General features: G+C 32.2%; 1 protein-coding gene across 3 annotated transcripts in view; it reads right to left on the bottom strand.

Annotated features, from left to right (window-relative positions):
* The window catches only part of LOC134687566 (protein still life, isoform SIF type 1-like), a 143,926-nt gene that overhangs the window by 42,305 nt on the left and 75,665 nt on the right, over positions 1-25,956 (bottom strand). For all 3 annotated transcript variants that reach the window (XM_063547962.1, XM_063547964.1, XM_063547963.1), the window contains 4 exons: positions 15,987-16,168; positions 13,513-13,634; positions 12,812-12,877; positions 9,512-10,619 (listed from right to left, as the gene is read on the bottom strand). In XM_063547962.1, coding sequence (XP_063404032.1) covers positions 9,512-10,619; positions 12,812-12,877; positions 13,513-13,634; positions 15,987-16,168 — 1,478 coding nt within the window. The remainder of the gene's footprint in view (positions 1-9,511; positions 10,620-12,811; positions 12,878-13,512; positions 13,635-15,986; positions 16,169-25,956) is intronic.

Genomic DNA, 25,956 nt, shown 5'->3' with positions numbered 1-25,956 from the left:
CATTCTCTATCTTTTTAATGATTTTATAAATGATAATTTTAATAATTCTCCATCTTTTATTACAGGTGGACATGCAGGAAACATCTTATCTGTGGAAAATCAAGAGAGACTCGTCAAATATATCTACTTTACAAAATATAGTTTTACCCAGACTTTAAAAATCATATCTACTTTCAAAATTATCGTTTTACCCACAATGCATAAATTTAAAGTCTATATGATATTTCAGGCAGACAAAATCATAAATGGGTGTATGGGATATTCCAACAGATTACCAATTACTGATCCAAAAGTTATATTCCATGAACACAGATTATCAAAGGTCAAGTTAGAAATTAAAAACACTACCAAAGGTCAAGTGAGCACTAAGAAACCAAGTGGTAACAGACTATAAATCTGACAGATGCATTTTATCAGCTGGTGAAAAGACAGGTGAAAAAACATCAAAACTCTTAGAAGAAAACAAAGGTGAACGACACTACAAAATTCTGTACAGTGAACATTCAACACAGACAATAAAAACAAAACCGCAGTTGTCACTTAATTCTATATTTGTAGTAGAAATTTAAATCACAAATTTGAACATTTTCTATATATTTAGGCAGGTAAAAAAATCTGTATGATCTGTATATATATTGCAGTGATAAAAAAAAAGTTTCATGTCTCCCAGTCTAGTTTACTGTAAGTTAGGGAGTAAAACATATCCCCACTTTGGTATATTTTTGAAAGTATTGGAAAACAGGAAACAACCAGTGTCTGGACAGACCCAAAACTCTGACAAGGTGGTTGAAACACAAAGTAGAGTGGGGGTATAAAAACAAATATATCTTCTTATGTATTTTCTAGGTAGGGGTCCCCAAAGGGTGATAGGGGAATAGAAATATGGTCCCTTGGTCTTCTTCTGACTGGCAGTAAAACGCTTGCCGAAGTGGGGCGTCCGTTTGACTGTGCTGGATGTATCAAGTTTGCAGTCATGTCCTGTCAGAATGGAGACGTTATATCAAATGCCACGTGCAAAGAGAGTGCCACTCTATTTGCACATTAAGAACCCTTGCAACAACTCTCCGTAGGTGGCCTGTTGCAAGGCAAAATTTCTGTCCCTATCCAATATACCCTCATTTCCCAGTGGCAGTCCAAATTTCCGACCATCATCTCAAATGGCCTCTATTATGGCAAGACCTACCTATTGTATGCATTGTGAACTTGTTCTTGTCCTGAATATGCATGAAATATTTGCCACTAGACGTAAAGCAACCAACAATCAATCAATCTAGGTAGGGGAGCAAACCAACAAAACTCTAAAGTAATTTAGGTAACAGATATTAGACAAATTTACTATATATATATATGTCACCTCTATCAACTTGATAACCTTTTTGTTGTCCAGCTATAGAAATATCTACATATTTTTATCCTCAATTCAAGTGTCACTTTTCTTATAAGGTCAGTTTTTCTCTGGGTCAAAGGGTGACATTGTTTACTGTATTTTCGCATAAAAGTGTATTGATATGGGATGGACAGAGTTTCACTACCTTAAGACAACATACAAAATAAAAATTACAGAGTCAGGCTCAATCAATTAAATAATTACATATTCTAATTGCATATTTTCCCCATGTTAACTGCAGTAATGCATGTTATGCATGACATGCACAAAATGTGTCCTTGGTGTATTGCTAAACATATCATTCTTTATAAAATAAATTCCTTCCTACTATGAAATTCAACACCCATTAAACATGTATAAGGTCATGGCCCTATAGATCTTCATGATTTACCTGGAAGCTCAACCACAAATCAACAGTGAATGAATTGACATTCTTGTGAGGAAATATTTAGTACATGTAGTATTTAAACTTAAAAAGACACATCCCTAATCATCTAATCTTCTTAGACATCAAAAGGCAGGTGAAAAGTCATTACAGATAGTTTACACCTGGACATTATCAATCAATTATATATGTAATATCCTTCAAGGAACAAAAATGATTTACTAGGTTTTAAAAGGTATTCTTTTCTACAGTTTAAATTTGAGGAAAGTCATTATAATTTCACTTTACCAAATTAGGTGAAACTTTATATGAAGACAAAAATCTTTAAACATTTTCTGAAACTCAACCATTTAATTTTGTCAAAGATTTCAACTTGAGTTATCTTAAACTAAAGCTAAACCTGTAGGAAATGAAATTAAAAATTGTGACTTTAAGATGAAGAACAGCAATGAATGCACTGTTCCTCAGATATACTGTTTCTCCTATTATTTCAAGAGAATTCTGTCTCATGTACCCTGCATCCTAATTTTTATAAATTCCACAACTTTTAAAAATGTGAGCGAAAAGCAAGGCAACAGACATGAGATATGTTATGCTGATACTTTTTCTATCATTTCTACCTTACAATCAAAGTGTTCCATAGAAAGGAGCATCAGCACAGGAAAATTTGTATCAAGAAGTGTTGCTTGAATCTGTTTTGAAAAAAGTTTCAAAGTCTGAGAATTTTGCTGGTATCATACCAATAGATATACTGACCATGGAAATACAGAACTTGCATGTTCTGACTGACCAAATCTTTATTTTTTGGAAAAAAGTTACTATCAGATATTTTTTGTTTCGTCAAATTATAAAAATATTCAACAATTGAGGGTGCTGACAGTAAAAAAAAGTGACCATGTTCTTTTGTAACAGGAATATTAAAATAATTGTATTAACTTACCACTCGAAGAGGCAGACCTTCTCACGATCATCCCTATTATATCCATAGTTGTGTATAATTATAAATAAAATCTAATATCCATACATCCTTTCTTTGAAAGAAAAAAAGTCAAATTCCTTGCTCTACTTCACACATTTCATTTGAGATGTAAATCCAGATAAGTTACTGAAAATATCTAATGAAACAATAGTCAACCTGTTTCATGGGTCTGATTGCAACAATTTAAATGTTATCAGATTTCGTTACATGATTTTTTTTCTATCCCATTGAAAAGTTGTTACAATAGAGATGTCGAAAAACTTTAACTGCATGAATTAGATAATTTCCTCCTATTATTTTGCTATAACTAACACTTTTCTTTAATCAGCTCATTTCTCAGTCAAATCCCCTCAAAGTTTCATACTGTGCTTGTGGTGACACTTCAATTATTTCTCTTTCCCTGCTTTGTAATTATGGCGGAAAAGTCAAAACTTTTAAAGCCTAGTCTGTATTTAAACTAAAGCTTTACAAAGTTGTTATAATCAATCATAAACTTTTCAATGAGAGTAATTGGATGAAAGATAATAACAGTCTTTGAACCAGTGCAGTATCTGTTCCCTTTTATAAGTTACAATTTCATATTTTTGTCACAATGCTCATTAAAGAATAAAAGGATATAAAGTCGATTTTCAAGTGGTTATTTAAATGACCAGTGGGCTGACATGAAGGCAGAACTTTAAATAAAATTTAATCAGCATTTGATAACAAACTTTTCAACAATCCACAGCAAACTAAAGTTGTCCTTATAAAATAGTACAAATATTATTCCAACATAAAGGTTTGATAGAAATACAATTGTATTTTGTTATCAACTTCCCCACTTAAAAGTTAGACCTCAAGTCTAATCCAATATAAGGTCAAGCTAATTACATAAACAGGTCCACTGGCTTCTAGGGGTAGAACTATGCCAATTTGTTAGTGAAATTCATTCCATAACTTTGACATGATAAAGCAAAACAAACTTCAGACTCCAAATCTCTAAACTCATCAAATGAAATGTCTCTATTTTATGTAACACTTAGGAAAACACCGAAAATATTCACACCTGTTCTTTAGAAGAACATCGTTGACATTTTTCTAAGTTGTAATCCATTAAAAGTCCAATTGTTTGACTGTTTGTAAAGTGAATTATGTTTTCCTGTCCACTAATAGGACTGCCATTGTCTTGAATTGTCTTCCATTATTCTGCTGCTTAAGTTTATGGTTTCAGGCCAGATCTATTTCTTAGGATATCACATCAACACAAATATGAATATAAATATTATTAGCTCAAATTTCAGAGTACTAGCATAATGTTTCGAAGAAAGAAAAAATCAGGAATGTATCTTTTAATCGTAGTCCAGGCAGTTCATTTCTGCATAATTCACAAAATTTATGTACATCAAATGTCCAAGATATCCTGGCAATTAACTCCACAAGAGAGGAGGCTGACAGCTCCAAGTAATCAACAAATGGAAATAAAGTGGTAGAAATCCCTGTTAGCAGTGATTCATCAAGTGTGCATACACCATGAGGTGTAACTCAATTTGTCAGATTTAATTAAACTGACCACTGCCTAACCAAGCATCTGTCCCATAAGACCTAATGTCTTATTAAATATCATAATGATCATGAGAAACATCACTGACTACAGCATTTAAATTTTACTTCAATTTATACAGCAGAGGGCACCTGCTTAAACTGACAGAAGATAAACAATGTAAACAAAACAAATCAAGGGTTGTTCACTTTCGGTAAATAACTTTGAGGGAAAAGTCAATATTATTTAAATACTGGTCATTTTTGTTAAGTAGCTAAAATTCTTTTCAATGTTGAAATATATTCATATTAATTTTATAGATTTCCAATAGTTATGTATATTACTCCTGCTTCTAATATTGGCACTTCTATTTAGTTCATGTTTACATAAAGTCAGAAAAAGATTGATAAAGTACAGTCATATTCTTATTCTATCCCCAATATTTAAAAAAAAGTTTTCCAACACTTAATTAGTAAACATCCTTGGACCAGGTATTTTAGACAGTGCTATTCTCCATTAATGTAAACTGTTAACAGAATGGCACATATATCTCTAATGGTCCAGTTAATGATCCTACTGTTCATAACATGGCTAAGTCAAATACCATGGCAGTAAGATTACTTTATCTGCAGACGAAATCACAAAAACGTTTGTTTGAACTAGCATTTATCTTTTAATCAGCATCTGGTAGATAAGAGATAACAATTATATCTTCCACCTGGCTGTCTGATTACACAGATCATCCAGACCTGCTTAAAACATTACATTAAACAAAACTGGTAATCCCTTAATCTTGCATGCGGACAACCATTTATTTCTAATCCTTTCAAACAAGTGCTGTAAACAGATTAACAGAATAATGTTATTCCATTAAAACATGAAAACTAGACATCTGATACTAAAACACAAATCCATCACTGTACATACAACATATCAGTCTTAATTCACCAAAATAAGAAGTGAGATGCCGTCCAAATTTCTCAATTGAAATTCGCAGATATTGTTATATTCCCATTTATTTTAATTATATTGGCTCTCACCTCTATTTTCGAAAGTACACTGCATTCAAAATAACAATAAACAAAAAGAATTATCGAACAAAATCTTCAGCGTATAAAACTCTCTACAATGCCATACAATTTCAATACTTTTTTTGTTATCGTAATCAAATTGAAAGTAAATTAAACAAACTTTTAATAACAATCGGTCTTTATGCACCGATAGCACCATACATATAAAACGGAAAATTAACACTTTCCTGATTATTTCCTATTGTACACTATATATACCTAATCTGTAAAGATCCATTATCTCAATGGCAGGGGCTTTTAAATTCTGTGATTTGATCTCCATATATATATATAAATATCTACGTTATGTAATTTTACAGGTATGATCTTACATTAATTACTTGAGCAGGTAGATAAGTCCTAATTACTGGATACCTGTAGATAAGAATAAGCTCACAATTTCATCTCTCATAAATGCTGAACACAATAGCATAAGTTTTCATTGACTTTTTATGAAGGAAATTATTTCTTTAAAATGGTAATAGACGTATCATTTTACTTTTTTTTTCTTACAATATTTTTGTTAAACAGTGATTTTTAGTTTGCATTGAGTTCAGTCAACAGCTAAAGCCAAACTTTAAAATTTAAGGAGAATCTCATGTGAAGAAAAATGCAAAATATTTTACAACTATATAATGATCCTTTGAGGTGCTATATTTTAAATGAAATAAAATAAAATGATAAAACACACAAAACCTTATAGAACCTTTCCTTATTAAGACTCTTAAAAGAAGAATTAAATAGCATAATGCAGGAAACTATATCAACTCTACCACACCCTTTATATGTCAGGTTTTTTGGGACAATAGGTTTTATATATGCAACCTTTGTTTGTTTACTACAGGTTTCAGGTTTCTTAAGGTCACTTTAATTTGAATATTCTGATGTCAAATGATATGTTCACCTGCTTATGTATAACAGATAGAAAGCAGTTTTTATGGTCACAATACACTACAAAAATCAACTGTGTATTCAATACCCACTTTTAATTGCCCAGCTGTATTTTCACGTGCTGTTAATTACCTGTTCTTAATCCAAATATAGAATTATTTTATTATCCAGATATTATTAATACAGATATTTATTACACTAGTTATTGGTTTTTGTAGAACTAGTTTTTATTTTATTACATATTTTTCAATATAACTTTCCAATGGGAATAAGAATGCCTTTGTTTTGTTATAGAAACAAGCACCTGTTAGTTTTGATAGCTGATTATGCTTAATATTGCAAAAATATTAGTAATGGTAAAATACACTCTGAAGATATTGCTTAGTATTGTATAAACTTGATAAATATATAAAAGAAGATGTGGTATGTTTGCTAATGAGACAACTTTCCACAAGAGACCAAATTTAACAACTACTAGAACACACCCGCGAAATCGCGGGCATATACAGCTGGGAACTTTTGTAGGATGATTTTTTGTAAAAGATATTATGTATGGAGAATTACATAAAAGGTATCGCCCTTTTTCCAAAGTCCAATATTTGTTTCCTTTCTGTTAAATTCAATTATATTCGTGTTTCTGGCCTACGACCACAATTCTTCTCCTTTGCAACAATGCTTCTTTGGGTAAAAGTCAAATGAAATTAAAAATTTGCACCGTTTCAAACATGAAATAAATGTAACTGCTTATATATATACCCTTTTTAGTCTAAAAAAATATGCTTCTATGACAATCCATCAGTACTTTTTTTGAGAGCCTTATTAACATGCGAATGGAAGGATTTGAATCATATATAAATGACTTATACCGACTAAGGCTAATTTGAGGGGTTGTAAAAACCATGAAATCCCGAGATGCATAATTTAAAGAAATTAATATCCCAAAATCGAAAAACATATCCCCGGATCTCGGGAGGATCAATCCCCAAATCCCGAGCTTAAAAACACTCGATTCCTGAGGCTCCGAAAAAGGTCCTGCCTCCCATTAATCTCTACTTTACTTTCATTTTTGCAAAATCACTATTTTCCCTTTTAACAATAAATTTTTATGCCCCAATTATGGGCATTATGTTTTCTAGTCTGTGAATCTCTGTGTTCGTTTTTGTTTGTTCAGTCGTCCGTCCGTCCGTCTCGTCCGTCTGTCCCACTTCAGGTAAAAGTTTTTGGTCGAGGTAGTTTTAGATGAAGTTGAGCATGTTTTATTTATTTTAATATATGTGCAAGTGGTATGACCCCTTAAATAGTAAACATTTCAAAGAAAACAGTAAACAGATCATTCTATACTAACATAGAAATTCCCTGACAGAATACAGAGAGTCTCTTTATATTAAGGAAGTATAATCGTAGTTTACATGTAGGTAAACGCAAAAAATATTTGTCCTCTCAAGAAGTATAATAGTTGTGATTTTTGCGATCTAAACACCATAATATAGAGAACGCTCTACGATTGGTTGTACTTGTGTCACATGTTTTACTTTTTTTAATATAAATACAACTGGTATGACTCCTTAAATAGTAAACATTTAAAAAAAAACAGTGGACAGAATACAGAGAGTCTCTATATATTAAAGTAGTATAATCGTAGTTTACATGTAGGTAAACACGAAATTTTTTTGTCCTCTCTGAGGAGGTATAAAAGTTGTTGTTCTTGCGATCTTCTAAACACCATGGTATAGAGAACGCTCTGATTGGCTTATCTATTTTTCATTTTTGTTATCTATCATACAATTGGTTGTATTTGTGCATGTTTCAAACAGGAAGTCTTATCTATGACTAAAAGTCAGTCTGATGACTGAATCATATCCAGACTCCTTTTTTGTCGTTTTTCTCCCAAAATAACTCAATCCGGATAATCATAAGAAAAGATGACAAATGCGACTATGCATGTTACCTATAGGACACAGAGGCATGATGATTGATTTATTGTGGAAGGAAGAGAAGCGACACCAAAAATGAGGTCTTCTCGTTTAATAGTATAGATAGGTCACCATATGGCCTTCAACAATGAGCAAAGCCCATTCCTCATAGTCTTGGAAATGAAATTATAAAACAATTCAAACAAGAAAACTAAAGCCTACTTTCTAGTATTTACATAGCACTAATATAAGCACGAGAACATATACTATTGAAGTCTGATGCTGTGTCTCTGTAAGCAGGGGAGCATTATAGCAGAGTACTTAAGATATGGCTAAGCATTGAACCCACTGGCAAACTTTAAACACATATTTCCTTTTTCAAAATGCCATCAGTTTTTGTTGTTAATTTTTTCAAAATTTGTATGCATTATTTATAGGGTAAAATTAAAGGGTACACAGTAATGCAATATTGTAATTACCTCCCCTTAATCACTATATAGAACCAAGAATTTTCAAAACAAATTTCAAAGTATTCACAGTGTCCTTTTGTAGTTAGAAAAACTAATCAATGGCTTTTGTAAATATTGACAATAAACGGTAATTTACAAGAAAAATCAATTTCTTTACACAAATTGAGGCAAAAAAGGACTTCAAATAAACAATACACCATGTCCTGATTTTATCAACTAAATGAGACAGAAATGGATGCGCCACAATGAACTTTTGTGCCATGATTAGAAAAAAATCTGTCTGTTCAAATACAGGAAAACCTAAATGTTCCACATTACATTGCTTATTAGAAATTAATCAAATTTTATTACTGATAATGTAAACCAAGATGACTCTATTCATATCTAATGACTTTTTCTTTGCAATGGTCGTAATTTCATATTCAATGAAAAACTTTATACGGTTACATAAAAAAAATCATTAATTGTATTTAGAATTTAAATAAATGGAAATATACATTTGATATTGTACACTTTTTAATAATTATAACATACTTAATCCATCAAAGGCACATGGTGCATGTTATAATTATTTTTTGTTTGCAAACTATTCATGTTTGAACTTGAAAGTGACAGAAGAGCCAACCTGATGATGGTGATCACCCAGTGGTAGAAGAGGAAATATTCATTTTGCCAGTAAAATCATATTCTAGACCATTTATTCTGTTTGGAACTTATATTATGAAGGATTTTCTATTTCGTGGCACCTCTACATTTAGATCCTGTTACACACATATAAAAAATACCATCTCGTCGGTAATAGTAAAAAGAGAGGCATAATGACCCTTTATAATGGAGTTCCCCCCAATCCCCAACCCCCTAGAAAAACTGACAATATATTGAAACATATCTCCTTACCTTGAGGTCTGTCTTTTATGCTTGCTTCAGACACTGTTGCATTATCACCAGCCATGCCCCCTATACCACTGTCAGGATAACTGTCCCTTGTATAACTCTGTCGTGCACACTGATCACGTAATCGTAATTCATACTCTACCAACTGGGTTTGTCTTGATTTACTGGTCTCTGGAGCAACAAAAGCAGAACCAGTTCCATTAATTTTGTGAGATTCTGAACTGCTACTGCTACTTCCATTGCGTTGTCTGCTCTTTTCATTTATTTGATTATTGCCAGATCTGCGATTGTCTGGTAATTTATTCTGACTATTCGAGCGATTAACTCCTTTTACGTCTTCAGGAGACACAGGCAAGGACTGTAGCATTTTTCTTAAAACATCACTATCGAAATCCACATTAACTTCAGGGTTAAGTGGTGTCAATGGTGTAAGGGGCTCTGGAGGAGAGGGCCATTCTGGAGAGGAAGATGAAGATTTACGTTGTGGTGGACTCAAAGCCTTCACAGGTTTAGGTGCTAGAACTCGTACTCTGTCAGTATGTTCTTTTGGTAAATCTTCAGTAGATACATCTCCAACAAAAGCAGTTTCCATTTGTATATTTTCTACATTTTGATTTGCTCGCCTCCGATTAGTTTTAGTGTCAGAACTAAATGTCACTGAAGCAGATCTCGCTGAGTTTTCTTCTAAATATTTTTGCGTAAAATGTATAGCCGAAGCAGGTCGAGTGTTATTCAATAAACGGTCCTCAACGAACGATACATGAGAGGAAGCTGGGGCAGGCATGGATTTCCGATTGACAGCAAAACGTGAATCATTCGTAGATGATTTTCTCAATTGTACAGTACCCGATGTATTATCATAGTTGTCATACACAGAAGAAGTGGATGAAGGTTTGAGAATTCCCGTTGGTTTAAACAACTGTGCGTCCTCCTCAGCCTCCATCTGACTTCGAGGTATGGTTGCTGATTTCTCTTTCTTTTCATTGATGGCATGATTGTCGACTAATGGATTATCTGTGTGTAGTTCGTGTGGAGAAGATATCGTTCTCCTGTGATGGTTGTGTACTGGTGAGTTTGGAGAGGAGATAGATCGATCTTTGCCTCGAATCCTCTGAAAAGAAAAAAACAAAACCTGTTTTTATGAACTGGGAGATCATCTTAGTATCTTGGAGATCATCTTAAAAACTATAAATTTACAGTTCACATAAAAAAGATTGAAAAGAACTTTTAGAGTCACTATACTAAAACAATTTTCCAACAATACTGGCAATGAAAATTCCCTTTCATATCTACTCCATACGCTGTAAAGTTAAACAAAATAAATGAGCAAGTCCTAATCTATTACTACTGTAAATTCAGAAATTATTGCAAGTTTTTTTTATTAATATGAATATTGCAATTTAATTAATACGCCAATAATGAGAACTTCATGAAATTATAGTATGAAATTAATCAAATATGAACAATGAAACTAATTGTACCATGTCTCCTTCTGAATGTGTTGGGTGAAAATAGCTTCTCTATCATTCCATCATTATATATTACCAAGTTACTATAAAGTTATGCATCCAACATATTAACCCGAGTGTCAAAGTTTAAGAGGGATCATTGTATGTCCTAGTTTAGATGTTAATAGTCAAGATTCATTTTTTTTCCTTTTCAATATCTGAGAAGTTACATAAAGTTCTTAAAGTCAAACACTACATCCAAAATATTTCTTTAATCTTTTTTTGTATATTTAAGATATTTTGTTAAAACTGAGTAGAACTTTACATAAAGATCTAAAAGTCAATACTCCTTCATTTAACAGATTTCTTTTCACTTTTTTTCAAATCTATACACATGTCTTATATGCATTGAGTTACATATAGTGACAACATTTATGTGAATGAAGTCTTAACAAACACCAGTAGAAAAATTGATATTAGAATGATTATCGACATTCATAAATCATCAATATATCTGATTATGTGAAGAGTTCAGGTACCCTTGACATGGTACATAATAGCCTGTATACTACATAGACATCTTCATTATACATTACTTCACCCCTCAAACTATAACTCATTCAAAGAGATCAATGTTATCCAATTCGTTCCAATTATGAAAATTTTGTACCATTGGGACTGACTTCAATAACTTTATCTGTCAATGTTCCTCTGACAAACATGAGAAAGATCTGACTATCAACGTTTTAACCAGAAACAATTTTTCTTTTTATGTCTGACAACAACAACAAGATCTATATTGAATACTCGGACCATTAGATATAATTGTTATAGATTTTAAATGTTTATATACATCACAATTATTGAATCATATTATTGTGTTTGAAAAAAGTACTCTGTCAATTTTTGGTCGATTGGAAAAGTCTCAGCAATACTAAATGATACACATCAGATAAAACCAAATATAACTCGCTTTCTTTTATGTAATAAGTCGTTCATAGTTCTTTAGTTTTGTTTAAAAATCATTAACCTACATTTAATTAAATAGGTTATTCACACTTTAATATTCTAAAACAGACACAAGGACACTTAGAAATACTTATTCATAAACAAACTGAGGGCATTTTTGATTAAATGAGTTTTGAAAATTAAAAAATATATCAGCAAAATTTAATTTTAGAATTTTTGTAATTAGAATCTTATAAATAATGCAACGACTTTAACTAAAAACTGGTTTATAAATGCAGTTGACTAAATTGTAATGCATATTGATCAATACTGTCAACGATCTGTTTTGTCTAGCTAGATAGTATTTCAAAAATAAATTAACCAGTGAAATTTCGTTTTTGTACTTTGAAGGCAATGGTTATCTCCCATTACAAATATTTATAACTGGAGAAAATAATACATTGTGTAGTGAAATTTGACATCAAAAGGCAAATGAATATTATTTCTGAAGGATAATTATCATTTTTTATTTTTCTTTCATTTCAAATCTACACATGTTTTTCTACATCTACCAAAGGTTTATAATTATTACTTTGAAGACATATATACATTGTATAACAAGTCATAAACAGTAGTCAAAAGGCTGAGTGTTATCTATTCCACAGATATTCTTATTTCACTTCTGTCACATTTCATAGAAGAAAATGGGTTTCTAAATGGTTTAAATGAAATATTATAGACTAATAATAATTTACTCAGATAATACATTGCACTAAACAGAAGAGAAAGGAACATTTATCATGATAAAACCTTTATCTCTTGTACAATGCAATAAAAATAATATATAAATATTCATTTTATAATGATTACTGTTTTTCACCATATGATTTTTATTGGCTATACAAACCTTTGGGGGACTTAGTCTTAAAGAACTGGCTGAAGTGGCTTTTCTGGAAAATTTCTGTGATAAGTTCTGAGAAAAAAAAATTGCAATTTTATTTTATCCTGCAAAAATAAAACATCTTTGAGAAAATTCTAATATAAACACATGCACCAATGCTGTACGACTATTCTTGAGCCAAAAATAAGGAAATATGTAGAAATCAGAAAGTTCCAACACTCTCTGTATTAATCTAGATTTCTACTGTGACATTCGTCAAACACTTTGAAAAAACACCTGCGGTAAAATGCGTTGGTTAAGCCAAGGACTTATATACGTCCCTGGTTAAGCTTTTGGATTAACCATTTCACAGATGATATCAGAATTTTCCTTATGTCGTAACTACAATCTCCTTCCCTTTCATGAATGTGACCTACTGAATTAGACTATTTACTGAGTTTGTGATAACATGAGCAACACGACAGACAGGTGCCACATGTGGAGCAGGATCTGCTGACCCTTACAGAGTACCTGAGATCACCCCTGGTTTTGGATGGGGTTCGTGTTGCTTAGTCTTTAGTTTACTTTGTGGGGTCTTATGTACTATTATTTGTCTGTTTGTCTTTTTCTTTGTTAGCCATGGTGTTGACAGTTTATTTTTCGATCTAGGAGTTGCCATAAATGTACAAATTGCTGATAAACATTTTTTGAACCTTATAATTACTTACACTACAACAATCTCTAAATCTTTTAGCATCAGCTGGTGTAGTAAAATTAAGTCCCCATTCATATTTAGTCAGACCATCTCTCCAATGTACAAAACTTTCAGTTGCAGGACAAATTATCGTCCCTAGAAAATAAATACTAAAATTTTAATCTGACATTACACAAATTATAAAAAAAACTGTAATTATAACAGTGAAACTTTTCTAGCTGTGTTTTTTTCCATTTCAGGAGGAATACACAAGTGTAAAAAACTCCTTGATGAATAATCCCATGGTTTTCATATCTATTTCCAAAAAAAACAAACTGATTTTGAAGACAGAGTGATCAGTGTTTATTTGTCTAACTGAACATAATTTTCAGGACATTACATAGACTGTCATTACGGACTGAATGATTTTACCTGCATGATGTATTTCTTGTAATCTATCAGATAATATTTAAAATTACCATGGATTCATTTAAATTTTTACACAGTTACATATTTTTGTGGATGTTTAGCAAAAGTCTGCATACAGGCCAAAAGAAAAATCTTGCTTCTAAGGTCGCCAAAAAGGAAAAAAAACCCAGAAAAGATCACAAAGATCTAATACTTTTTTGCCTAAAACTACTGTGGCATACTGACATTTGAATTTGTGGTTTACCTTTCTTTACCAACAAAATGCACAAAAATTCAATTCCAACAAACAATAATGAATCTCAAAGTTCTTCAATCTAGGTCAATGAAATTAACCGCATAATTCTAAATCACAAATATGCATTTTAATGTAATTGATAGTTACAATAAAGTGATATATAATTTTAAATTATACCCTTTTGATATGTATTGATCTAAATTAAGATTTATCATACAGTTAAATATAGTTTAGCTAGTCCTGTTTCTATCCTTAACAATACATCAATAATGCAATGTAAATTAAGTCACTTTTATTTCTTCACTTAAGGCTTAAATTCACAAAAGATTTCTAATTTAAAGCAATTATTTGGTAATACATTCCACTAAAAGTCTTCCCTTTCATTGATGTATTGTGACAATTGATGCAAGTTTTATATGTAAAAGGGACATAACTCTATGTAGAATATCGTGATATCAGTGTGCAGATATTGACACAAGTCAGGACAACCTAAACCCACCTACTATTATGGGATATTGATGTTCCACAATGAAATAGATGTCTGTATTTCAATTAAGAGTTGTCCAACCAATTCTAGCTGAAGATGGATGAAAATTTATCATGTGACATTAAAAACTGATCTCAGGGTATTCTTTCAACATATCTATGGTAAATTTGTTAAACTAGAAATTCAAATAAGCTTGTATAGCTCGCTTTGCATTTTAAAAATAAAATGGGTACCAGGCTGTAGGCATATTACTGATAATCCTTTTTGGTCAAATTGGTTTTTAAGGACAGTTACTTTAGGGCAGTTGAGTAATAAACTAAGGATAATTGACATACTAACCCATCTTTACCTAAATATAAAGATCCCTCGGGAGAAATGCTAAGGTCAAGGGGACCAAAACATAAATCTGATTTCGTATCCTAAATCTTGTCCTCTATGATCATGTTTGACTGATGTCTAGAAATCAGTGAATGTTTTAAGAGTTTTGTAAAAGAATTAGAAAAAAAAAACACAAAAAAATCCACAGATGTATTATTGTAAGAATACACTGTACTTGATATCAATTGGGAACTCAGCCACATCAAAGAAAGTAAAAAACAATCAAATCAATTTCACTTTCCTTTGACAATAATCTTTATACCTACTATAGTGCATATCACTGTACTTGATTTTACTGATTTGAATCAATAGGCATTTCTTAAATTTTTCTGCACTTCAAGCAATTTTATTTACTTCCAGTTTAGCTTGCCTGGAAGTCTGTATGTTCATAAAATCTTACTCTATACACTTGAACGGGAGTTGGTGCAAAATTGAGACACTAAGCTTACAATTAAGATACTAATGTGAGTTAAATCTATTGTACAGCCTAAACAATTTTGTCATTTTAAAATGAAACACTAGAGTAAAACCTACTTGTATTAAACACTTCTTAGAGGGGATAGCATAAAAAGGACTCCTTCCCTCGTATTTGATATTCATCAGTAACTTGACTTATATCAGATAGTAAGCAATAGATAGTAAAACACGAGTTCAAATAACCTAAAGCAGGTATGCATAAACAGGATATTTAGAAACTGTTTTTAACACTGTGATCCATTCCATAGGGATGCAATGAGAATGTGGAATGTATTGTGCTAGATCAATAAAGTCACCTATAGTTTTGAATTTGTTTTTCAGCATGTTTTACATCTGTAATACACTAAAACTGATTAAAGTAATCTAAACTCTATCTGTATCACAACTTCAAGACATGCAATATAATGAAGCACTGTTACAGGGCTCCATTATTTTGCATGTCTTGCTGTTTGAAACATGTTCTTTTTTTTACAAGTTTACACTTTAATTAAGAGATAACTACCTGGTTGTATTATTTTTACATCAAATATTTTCTCTACATGTCTGTTATAAGCTGTGATTTGAAAGACAGTGGTTGGTGTGTCCTCTATACAAGAGATATTTATAGGAACTACATCTTCTGAGATCCTCTCCCAACTCATATACTCTCCGTCCCCATGTACTCGGAATATCTCTGCCCATAATCTGAAAAATTAACACAGGAATGAAATATTTGTAAATACTGTAATAGAATAACATATATGAAGATATATATAACCAAAACGAAAATCAAAAATAGTAAGTCGAAGAACAAATAACAATGTCCAAAATGTGACAGAAACAACCTTCAAACCCTTTGCTTACTTGCTTAATCCTGTTGCCCCTTGGTGGAGCATAGGTCACTGACGACAATTACTGCCCCTTGGTGGAGCATAGGTCACCGACGACAATTACTGCCCCTTGGGTGGAGCATAGGTCACCGTCGACAATTACTGCCCCTTGGGTGGAGCATAGGTCACTGACAACAATTACTGCCCCTTGGTGAAGCAAAGGTCACTGACAGCAAACACTGCCCCTTGGTGAAGCAAAGGTCACTGACAGCAAACAATGTCCCTTTGAGCAATGGTCACTGACAGCAAACACTGCCCCTTGGTGAAGCAATGGTCACTGACAGCAAACACTGTCCCTTGGTAAAGCAAAGGTCACTGACAGCAAACAATGTCCCTTTGAGCAATGGTCACTGACAGCAAACACTGCCCCTTGGTGAAGCAAAGGTCACTGACAGCAAACAATGTCCCTTTGAGCAATGGTCACTGACAGCAAACACTGCCCCTTGGTGAAGCAAAGGTCACTGATAGCAAACACTATACAGAAAGCTAAATATTGAGCAATATCAATCTAACCAAAAATTGTGATACATTTATTATAACTAAATCTTAAACATGGAAACTGCAGTGAAGCAGTTACAATTGAAAGTTATGTATATAGAGAACGTAATAAACTTACATCTCTACTTAAATACAACTTTATGTAAACAATTAAATTTGTAATGTTTATATCATTTAATATATCATAATAAGTCTTTTTGCATCTTATGTTTACAAATAACATAAGGCTTAAGGTTTATGTAAACTTATCATGAACCTATTAATGTGATGAAGAAATGATATGTTTTTCTGCTTGTAGCCATCTGCACTCAAGTCAACATCCTGGATATTAATAAGTCATATAAGATACAAATCTCTTTATTGTTACAGATTGTTTATATGCACCTTATGGCAAAGGTGCATTGGGAACTACTATTTGACTTCAGGCAATGCAAAAATCATTCACAAATTCATTCAACAATTAAATCTATATTATCAATGTTTTATTTTCTTCAGTCTCAAATAAATATTTTTGTAAATGAAAATTCAAATTAGAGCTGTCCTCAAAGCATAACTTATTATAAGCCATGCAAATATATTTTAAAAATTGTTGTACATAAGCAACACAGACCAGGAACAGGCTCTGAGTTTCAAGTAGAGTAAATTCAGAAATTGAAGGTCTAGGTGTCACGGTTAGTATGATGCTTTTGAATACAAAATTAGATATAAGCTGAAAACAAATTGGATAAGGTTTTACTATAAGAGGGGTCAAAGGTCCATTAGTTTAGCAACCACATATCATTTTAGCAGACTTTTGCAATCAACCTTATGTTTACAAAATGTAGTTTGTAGGTTTAATAGTATTATGAATTCAATGACAACCAAATTTCTCCTCTATCTATAAATGATGTATACATTATATAATAAAGATAACCAGTGAAACTGAAGGAACATTAACCTTCTAACATGAAGAGTAAAAACAGTTATGCTATCTACTCAAGTGTTTTATATGTCTGTATATTTGATAAAAGACTTTCATAAATTGAAATAATGAAGAAGAAAGAAGAAGAAATATAACAGTGTAACAACACTATCAAGACAGAAATATTACATAAAACGTCTAAGGATTTCATTTTACGATCAATATTCCAGAGTGAGATATAGTAAAAAACAAGAGAATATTTTGGAAGCATGCCTACAACCCTTCTGTGGAATTTTAATCATCAAAATCTGTAGGTGTTGTCAAATGTTACACAACATTGAATTGTTCTTCCAGATACAAGTGTACTGTTTGTTTATAAAAAGTTTTGTTTCTTTTTACTTTAACATTTGTTTACCATGGATACCAGTAATAACAAAGACTACAAAACAGATCAGCTGATGATTGCGTGTTACAAATTAAGACAAAAAACAATATGAACAAAAAAAGAATGGAGGAAACCAGAAAACAGGATGAAAACAAGTTCTTGTTATTTTGAAACAAATCCTATGGCATTTTTTGAAATAATAACAAAATCACAATTAGCACTTAAAATGTTTAAAGCAAGCTGCTCTGTTCAATTGATGATCAATACTTTAACAATTTACTGGATAAATAAAATTTATGTTAACGAGGAACTGTTGAATGTGGGGGATATGTCAATGAGACAACAACCCAACCTTACATCTAAGCAAGAGACATAAAAATGTATTCTAGAACTTAAGATTCTGTACGTATCTTTCTATAACTCAGATAGAATTGTTCCTGTCATTTATCATACCATTTTATTCTATGCACTTCTAAGTGCATTCAGACAGAATTATTCTACCAATATGCACACTTCTGACCATACACTCAATCGAATCATTATCTTTCAAAAACCATAACAACATTTACTTGTCAAGAAAAAGCCATTCCTCATCAATTTCCATTAAAGCACTGAGATCAATCGGCAATGCACTAGATAAGTATCTTGTATGTTATGGATTCAAGTGATCAATGTGGAAAAGACATTTCAACCAATTACCATATAAGTTAACCTACTTTATTTCCCATAGATGTAAGTAGAGCTGAAATAGTTGGTATAAAACGTTTGTGCAGGTCAAGGCAGTATAATTTCACTGAAGATCGCACAAAATAATTAATCTTTGAAAACAATGAGAACCTCATTCAGCAAGCTTATACAATCCTTTTGTTACACCACATCCATGTGAAATAAGACTTCCCTCCCATCCCATATTTATGCACATATGAACCCTTGTAATCAAAAGTTCTTCACTAAATGTGGTTCTGATAATTGAACAAACCCTAATTCATTTAGAGTACATTTAAGTGGGTCAATTATAGGAAAAAAAACAGCACTTTCCAATCAAAATGAATAATAACCTAGTAATTGTACAAGTCATCATTCAAACAAATGTTTCCTTCAGTTCCAATTTTTCTGACAACTAAAGCCCATAAAGATGTTGACATAATAAGATTCTAAAGCAAGACATGATTTGCTTTCTCTGACACAGTTGTTTCAGGGGTGAAGATTTTTTTTCTAAAAGAATCTTGTTTTGTGAAAAATAAACTTGTTGAAAAAGATAGATAAGGTCAACTATTGGTATCTATGAATGTAACGATTTAAAAATTCTATTTACAGAGCAAATGTAGTATTAACAGCATTGTTGGTTTGATGGCAATAATAATCTTAGCAGATTTTGAAAGGACAACATCCCAACCATCATACTTGGTCCTCAAATACTGCTAAACTACACAGAAGAAAAACATGCTTGTTTCAAAAAATTTCATCATAAGATGACTTCAGCAAGTTTAAGATTTCAATAAGCCTGATGGGTTTAGAGAATTTGTCAACAAATCAAACGATGAACATTTACCGGTAGTAACAAAGTAATGGTCATAGATAACACACTGGTCATTAAGGCCAGGTAAGCTAAGTATACCAGACAACATCTTATACACTACCAGTGATAACCACAGTGGCGGATCCAGGAATTTTCATAAGTGGGGCCCACTGACTAACCTAAGAGGGGGCCACTCCAGTCACGCTTCAGTGATTTCCTATATAAGTAACCAATTGTTTTCCAAAAAAGGGGGGGACCCGGCCGTCCCCCCCTAAATCCACCTCTGAACCAAACCAAACTTATTGTCCATATATGGTTGCACCTTATTTTCCAGAAGAATTGATCAGCAGTTTCTCAAAAAAATGCAATGATAGTTTCATGGGACAGAATGACAGATGCACAAGGGTAAACCAGTAAAGCCCTCATCATCTAGCAAAAGTATAAAAAGACATCATTTCTTACATATTGATCATGCTTGTGCCAATCATTTGACCTATTTAGCTTCAACCTCATTCTATAAATACATGCTATAAAAGATCAAGATACAAATTAATGTTGGAATATTCTGGGTCACTAACAGAGTGTAAAGACCTAATTGTCCTGATACAATGATCTTCAATTCTCCATACATGAATTGCAACATTTGTCTGTGATACAATTATCTTGGTCAACTAGCCATGATATTCCATGATCATCATATAATTTGTCCTTTTTGTTGGATAAGCACTTTTTGGTCTCAATCAAAACCAATAAAATGTCAGTATAAATCATAAAGCAACATTCCCTGTCAAATGAAGTGACTTGTGATTTAACATTGTAAAATTATACAGACATGGAAAAAGCTTACATCCATTGTCTAAAGGGGAGGTAATCAATGCCAATGTAAATAAGGTTACAAGAGCGCAATTATTCGTAATGCATTTTCCATAGGATACCACTAGTGTTCCGTATTTTTTTTCTCGAAGACTACACAAACTAGGGAAAAACGGGTGGCAGTTCCTGTTACTAGAAATGCCAGTGTTGCATTACAACCAACAAAAAATATAGGGTCATGCGGCTCAAATTGACCTAAAATGCAGTTGAAAAAAATCGTCTACTTTTTTCGCTTACTGAAAAAGGCATATTTTTAATGGCTCCGACATGCAGAAATTGAAGATATTTTCTATACTTCGTAAAATGTGAATATGATTTTCGGCAATTTTTAAACCTAATTGGATAAGCTTTCGATTAAATGTAATTCCAATCCTGTATCAACCAATCAGAAGCCGTATAGGATTCTATTCTGAGTACCATCTTGGGGTAAAAAACTTGCCGGTAAAATGTAAACAAATAATTGCGCTCTTGTAACCTATACAGTAGTGAAAAAAATTTCCGAAAATTTCGTGCTCGCGTCTATCTAGATGATATCACATCTTCAAAACATTATCTGATCACTCTCTGAATTTGGAGAATTAGTTTTTGCCCGCCGATCAGGCCTAAAATTGGAACTGATTTTTTCACCAAAAACGGTACTGGTCAAAGAGACATGACGATAATGTTAATTTATTGGCTTAATTTTTCGAAGGTCATCCAACACTGACCATATTGTCGACAAAACCGTTCTGATATGGAAAAGCTACATCGAATTTGGAAGAATGGCTATATATGAAACCATTTCTCGAAAAAACACGTTTTTGAAACAGACTATAGTTTTCCCAAATGTTGAAAATATTATGATATTTCTACTTTAACCAGAGAAACTATTCTTAGACTACGATATTCAATGCCAAGATTAATTTTTCTACTTTGCAATTTAACTAAATCGTTGGTATTTGCTTAGGGACCCTTTTGGCCAATTTTCACGAAATTAGCTTTTTGCTAGAACAGCAACTGAGACACTGTCATTAAGGTTAAAAACCAAAATTTACCTTCAAATTCAAGATTTATACATGCTCTTTCCGATAAAAACAGTAGATATCACAAAAACGTTGCATACTCTTCATACCTTGTCGACATTCGAGCCCACCCTAGATTTAGATATAGAAATAAATACAAATAGGAAACAGACTATAGAATGAATTCACGTCGATGAAAAGTCCATTTGACCCCGTTTTCCACTGTTTCACATTTTTCCCGAGCAAAATGACAATTTTTGATATTTTTCAAAGCCTTATTAAAAAAAAGTGTCATTTCTCTATAGGTTACAAGAGCGCAATTATTCGTAATGCATTTTCCATAGGATACCACTAGTGTTCCGTATTTTTTTTCTCGAAGACTACACAAACTAGGGAAAAACGGGTGGCAGTGTCTGTTACTAGAAATGCCAGTGTTGCATTACAACCAACAAAAAATATAGGGTCATGCGGCTCAAATTGACCTAAAATGCAGTTGAAAAAAATCGTCTACTTTTTTCGCTTACTGAAAAAGGCATATTTTTAATGGCTCCGACATGCAGAAATTGAAGATATTTTCTATACTTCGTAAAATGTGAATATGATTTTCGGCAATTTTTAAACCTAATTGGATAAGCTTTCGATTAAATGTAATTCCAATCCTGTATCAACCAATCAGAAGCCGTATAGGATTCTATTCTGAGTACCATCTTGGGGTAAAAAACTTGCCGGTAAAATGTAAACAAATAATTGCGCTCTTGTAACCATAAGCATCAGTGTTATCTCTCTCTCTCTCTTGCACTTGTATTCATCAATTAATTTATCTACCTTTACCATTTTCTTTCTTTTTAGAATTTTTGATACTACATGTATAAGGAATATTAATACTTTCTAAATGACTTGCAAAAAATCTATTGTTGATTTGGTGTAGAAAGTCTTCCCCTGGTATTTATCTCAGAAGCCCTTTTAAAATAAGTATATCTTCAAAGGTTTCAATGTACAAAATTTGGACTATCCCTAGGTTAGGAAATTACATATCACCCTCTAGATAGAGAACAACACTTGCTAGAAATTGAAAAATAAATCTTTCAGCTACAATTTATTCATATATTGTTCAGTTTTCAGGAAGATGTTAAGATTGAGTCAAGCCATTTCAATTGATATTCTATAGTGAGTCTTTTTATGGTGGTGTTACATTATTGTTCAGGTTATAGTGAAGGTTGGCACTAATTGAAACATTTAAACCTGCTGCATTTTTTTGCACCTGTTTAAGTCAGGACTCTGATGTTTAATGGTTGTTGTTTGTTGATGTGGTTCACAAGTGTTTCTCGTTTCCCTTTTTTTGTATATAGATTAGACCATTTTCCTGTTTGAATGGTGTAAACACCAGTAATTTTGGGTCCCTTTATAGCTTGCTGTTCGGTGCGAGCCATGGCTCTGTGTTGAAAGCTGTACTTTGAGCTATAATGGTTTACTTGTACAAATTTTGACTTGGATGGAGACTTGTCTCATTGGCACTGATACCATATTTCATATCTAATGAAGATGTCAAAAAGAAAAAGTTAATGAAGATGTTAAAAAGAAAAAGTTAATGACAAGGATCTGCAAACACCAAGAATTTGGAAACCTTTATTCTGGGACTCAAATTCACTGTGTATCATCACCACTGTATATATGTACCCTTGGCTTGTAATTTACTGTACATAAACCAATTTATATGCATGTAGGTAGCTGTACACTGGTATTTGTAAAGTGAAGTTGTTTTTCTTAGTTTAGACAATGAACACTCAGAGAACCAGGCAAGAATACCTTTCTCTGGTTGTGATGATATACATTAAAATTGAAAGATCAGATTTAAAAAAAATCATTTCTTTCTCAAACAAATAACCAACCCTGTTATAATGAGGTTTACAATTTTAGTGTTCTCAATGTTTCTGGTTGCTCGTGAGTAATTCTTTAGATTTCAGAAAATTCTCTCTAATAAATTCCTCTTTAATTAGTAATATCCTTAGTTTTTGTTATGTAATATTCTAAAAATTCTAACAAAGTTAACTGTTTTTGCAGTTAGAAAACAAATTAACCACAAACAAACATGTTAAAACCGCAAAAGAATTGTTCAAATTGGTGAAATTAAAGTAGCTAAAGGGTGTTTAAAGCTTCAACTTGTGCAAATTAACAACAATGTCACAATTAAATCTATCAAAATGTTACTTTTTGCATCACTAAAATCACTGAAATATCAACATCAGCGTAGGCGTTAAAATGTAATTGGCAGAGTTCTATACTTAGCAAAGCACAAATTGGTTTTCTTAACAATTGAACATTAATCTAATCATATAATGGCTTTAATTTTGAAAGACAGGAATATGTTGGTATGGTAGTAGTTGCCATTCTGTTAAACCCAACTTTCAATCATAAGATCAATCATAAGATTTGTAAAAAGCAATGTTAGCTGCACAGCTAAATATGAAAAAGAAGATGTGGTATGATTGCCAATGAGTCAACTGTCCACAAAAGACCAAAAGGACACAGACATTAACACCTATAGGTCACTGTATGGCCTTCAACAATGAGCAAAGCCCATTATTACCGCAAAGTCAGTTATAATAGACCCCTATATGACAATGTAAAACATTGAGAAATAAAGTTAGGGAAAGTTTAAGCATATTTCTTGAATATCCTGACTGGACACTGATACTGGTAGTATCATTCATTTATTGCTATAAAGTGAAAACTATCTATTAACCCTTTACTCCATAATGACGCCACCCCCTTTACTCCATAATGACGCCTTTTGACGCTTGTGTAGTGCCTCAGTTAAACATTCTCCTATGAAAAATCTGTATCAGACCAAGGATTTGTATAGTTAGACTAACTATATAAATCCTTGATCAGACTGAATAAAAATTTGTGTCTAATTCAAAAAGGATATTCATGATAATATACCACTGGAATTTCATTGATGAAATATTTGTTTTCCCAATGCATTGAGACCTTCAACCTGACAATTTTTTTAATATTGAAAAAATCCTATGCGAATCAAGTATGTCAAAAAAAATATTCTATGGAGGAAAGGGTTAAAAGGCTAATGTCTTCAGCATGTTTAGAGTAAAAGATATGTCTCTCAAAAGAGAAGACTTATACAGGAGTCTGTTCAAGTGAAGAGGGCTAAATGGTTTTTTCATGTTATTGAATTGCTGTCTTATTAACCTCGTCTACCATTAGATCAATTGTACATACCAAAAAGTGAATGGTTTGAAAAGTCATGTCATTCAAATAAAAAAAAATCCATTATAATAATTGATGTTTTGGGAGGCAGCCTTCCTGGTATGGAACTTGCACCCTTACTATTTTCAAAGCTTTGGCTTTTAGACTGCTGCTAAATTATTTAATAGAAGTTTACCATTGTGCATCGGTCCTTCTTTCACTGTCGGTCTCACTCACCAGGCAATTTATTCCAATATTGGCTTATATAAAACAAAGACAAACTTGTAGAATGTACATCTTTGGCATAAATATTAGAAAGATCATATTATAGGGAACATGTGTACTAAATTTCAAGTTAACAGGACTTCAACTTCATTAAAAACTACCTTGATCAAAAATTTTAACCTGAAGTGGGACAGACAGACAATAGGACGGACAAAAAAACGGAAGCATGGACTGAAAAACATAATGCCTAGGTACTATCCTAGATGGGGCACCAAAATAAATCACAAATAGTAGTCCTTAAAGGAGCACCAAAGATATTATCATCAGTATAAGATTTTACTCTTTCTTTAATGACTCTTAACCTCTCTTCCACCTTGCTACTAGAATCTGACAGCTTTTTGTGGGTGTTTCCAATGTTTAAAGATAATGAGTAAACAGTTCATTACACATAACATGTGTAAACTTTAAGTGAAAAGCAGTTTTATTTCTCCATCATAACTTTTTTATCTTTACTACCCAGAGTTCTCAGATAAAGTTTCAAAACAAATTATCATCATTGAAAAATCTAATAATTTATTTACTGCTGCCATAAAAAGTCAGCTTTGCAACTTAACAATGTTATACATCCCTGTTTGACAAGTGCCAGACTAATCATGTTCATTATTTACAAATTCTTCACGCTTTTTTAAATTTTTTATCAGGGGAAATTACTCAGAGAGCTAGATTTCCATCAAATCCATAGATTTACACCCTATAACAGTCATACATATTAACAATGTGACAAGCTTCAAGGACTTCATGAATATTATTGGTTAAGCAACAATAAAATATATTCAATTACATATGTACTTTGTCAATCAAACATACATCTGTATAATGTACTGGGTTACATTCTTATGAATATTTTACAGCGGTATTTTTATCAATGAAAACTGACCCTATTGTTATGCCCTTATTGATTAGATGGCAAGAGTGTTTTTTGCTTGCCTAATGTCCA

The sequence above is a fragment of the Mytilus trossulus genome, chromosome 10 (genome assembly GCF_036588685.1).
Source record: "Mytilus trossulus isolate FHL-02 chromosome 10, PNRI_Mtr1.1.1.hap1, whole genome shotgun sequence".
Classification (NCBI taxonomy): domain Eukaryota; kingdom Metazoa; phylum Mollusca; class Bivalvia; order Mytilida; family Mytilidae; genus Mytilus; species Mytilus trossulus.
The sequence above is the reverse complement of the archived record's forward strand: the minus strand, read 5'-3'. Positions and strand labels throughout refer to the sequence as shown.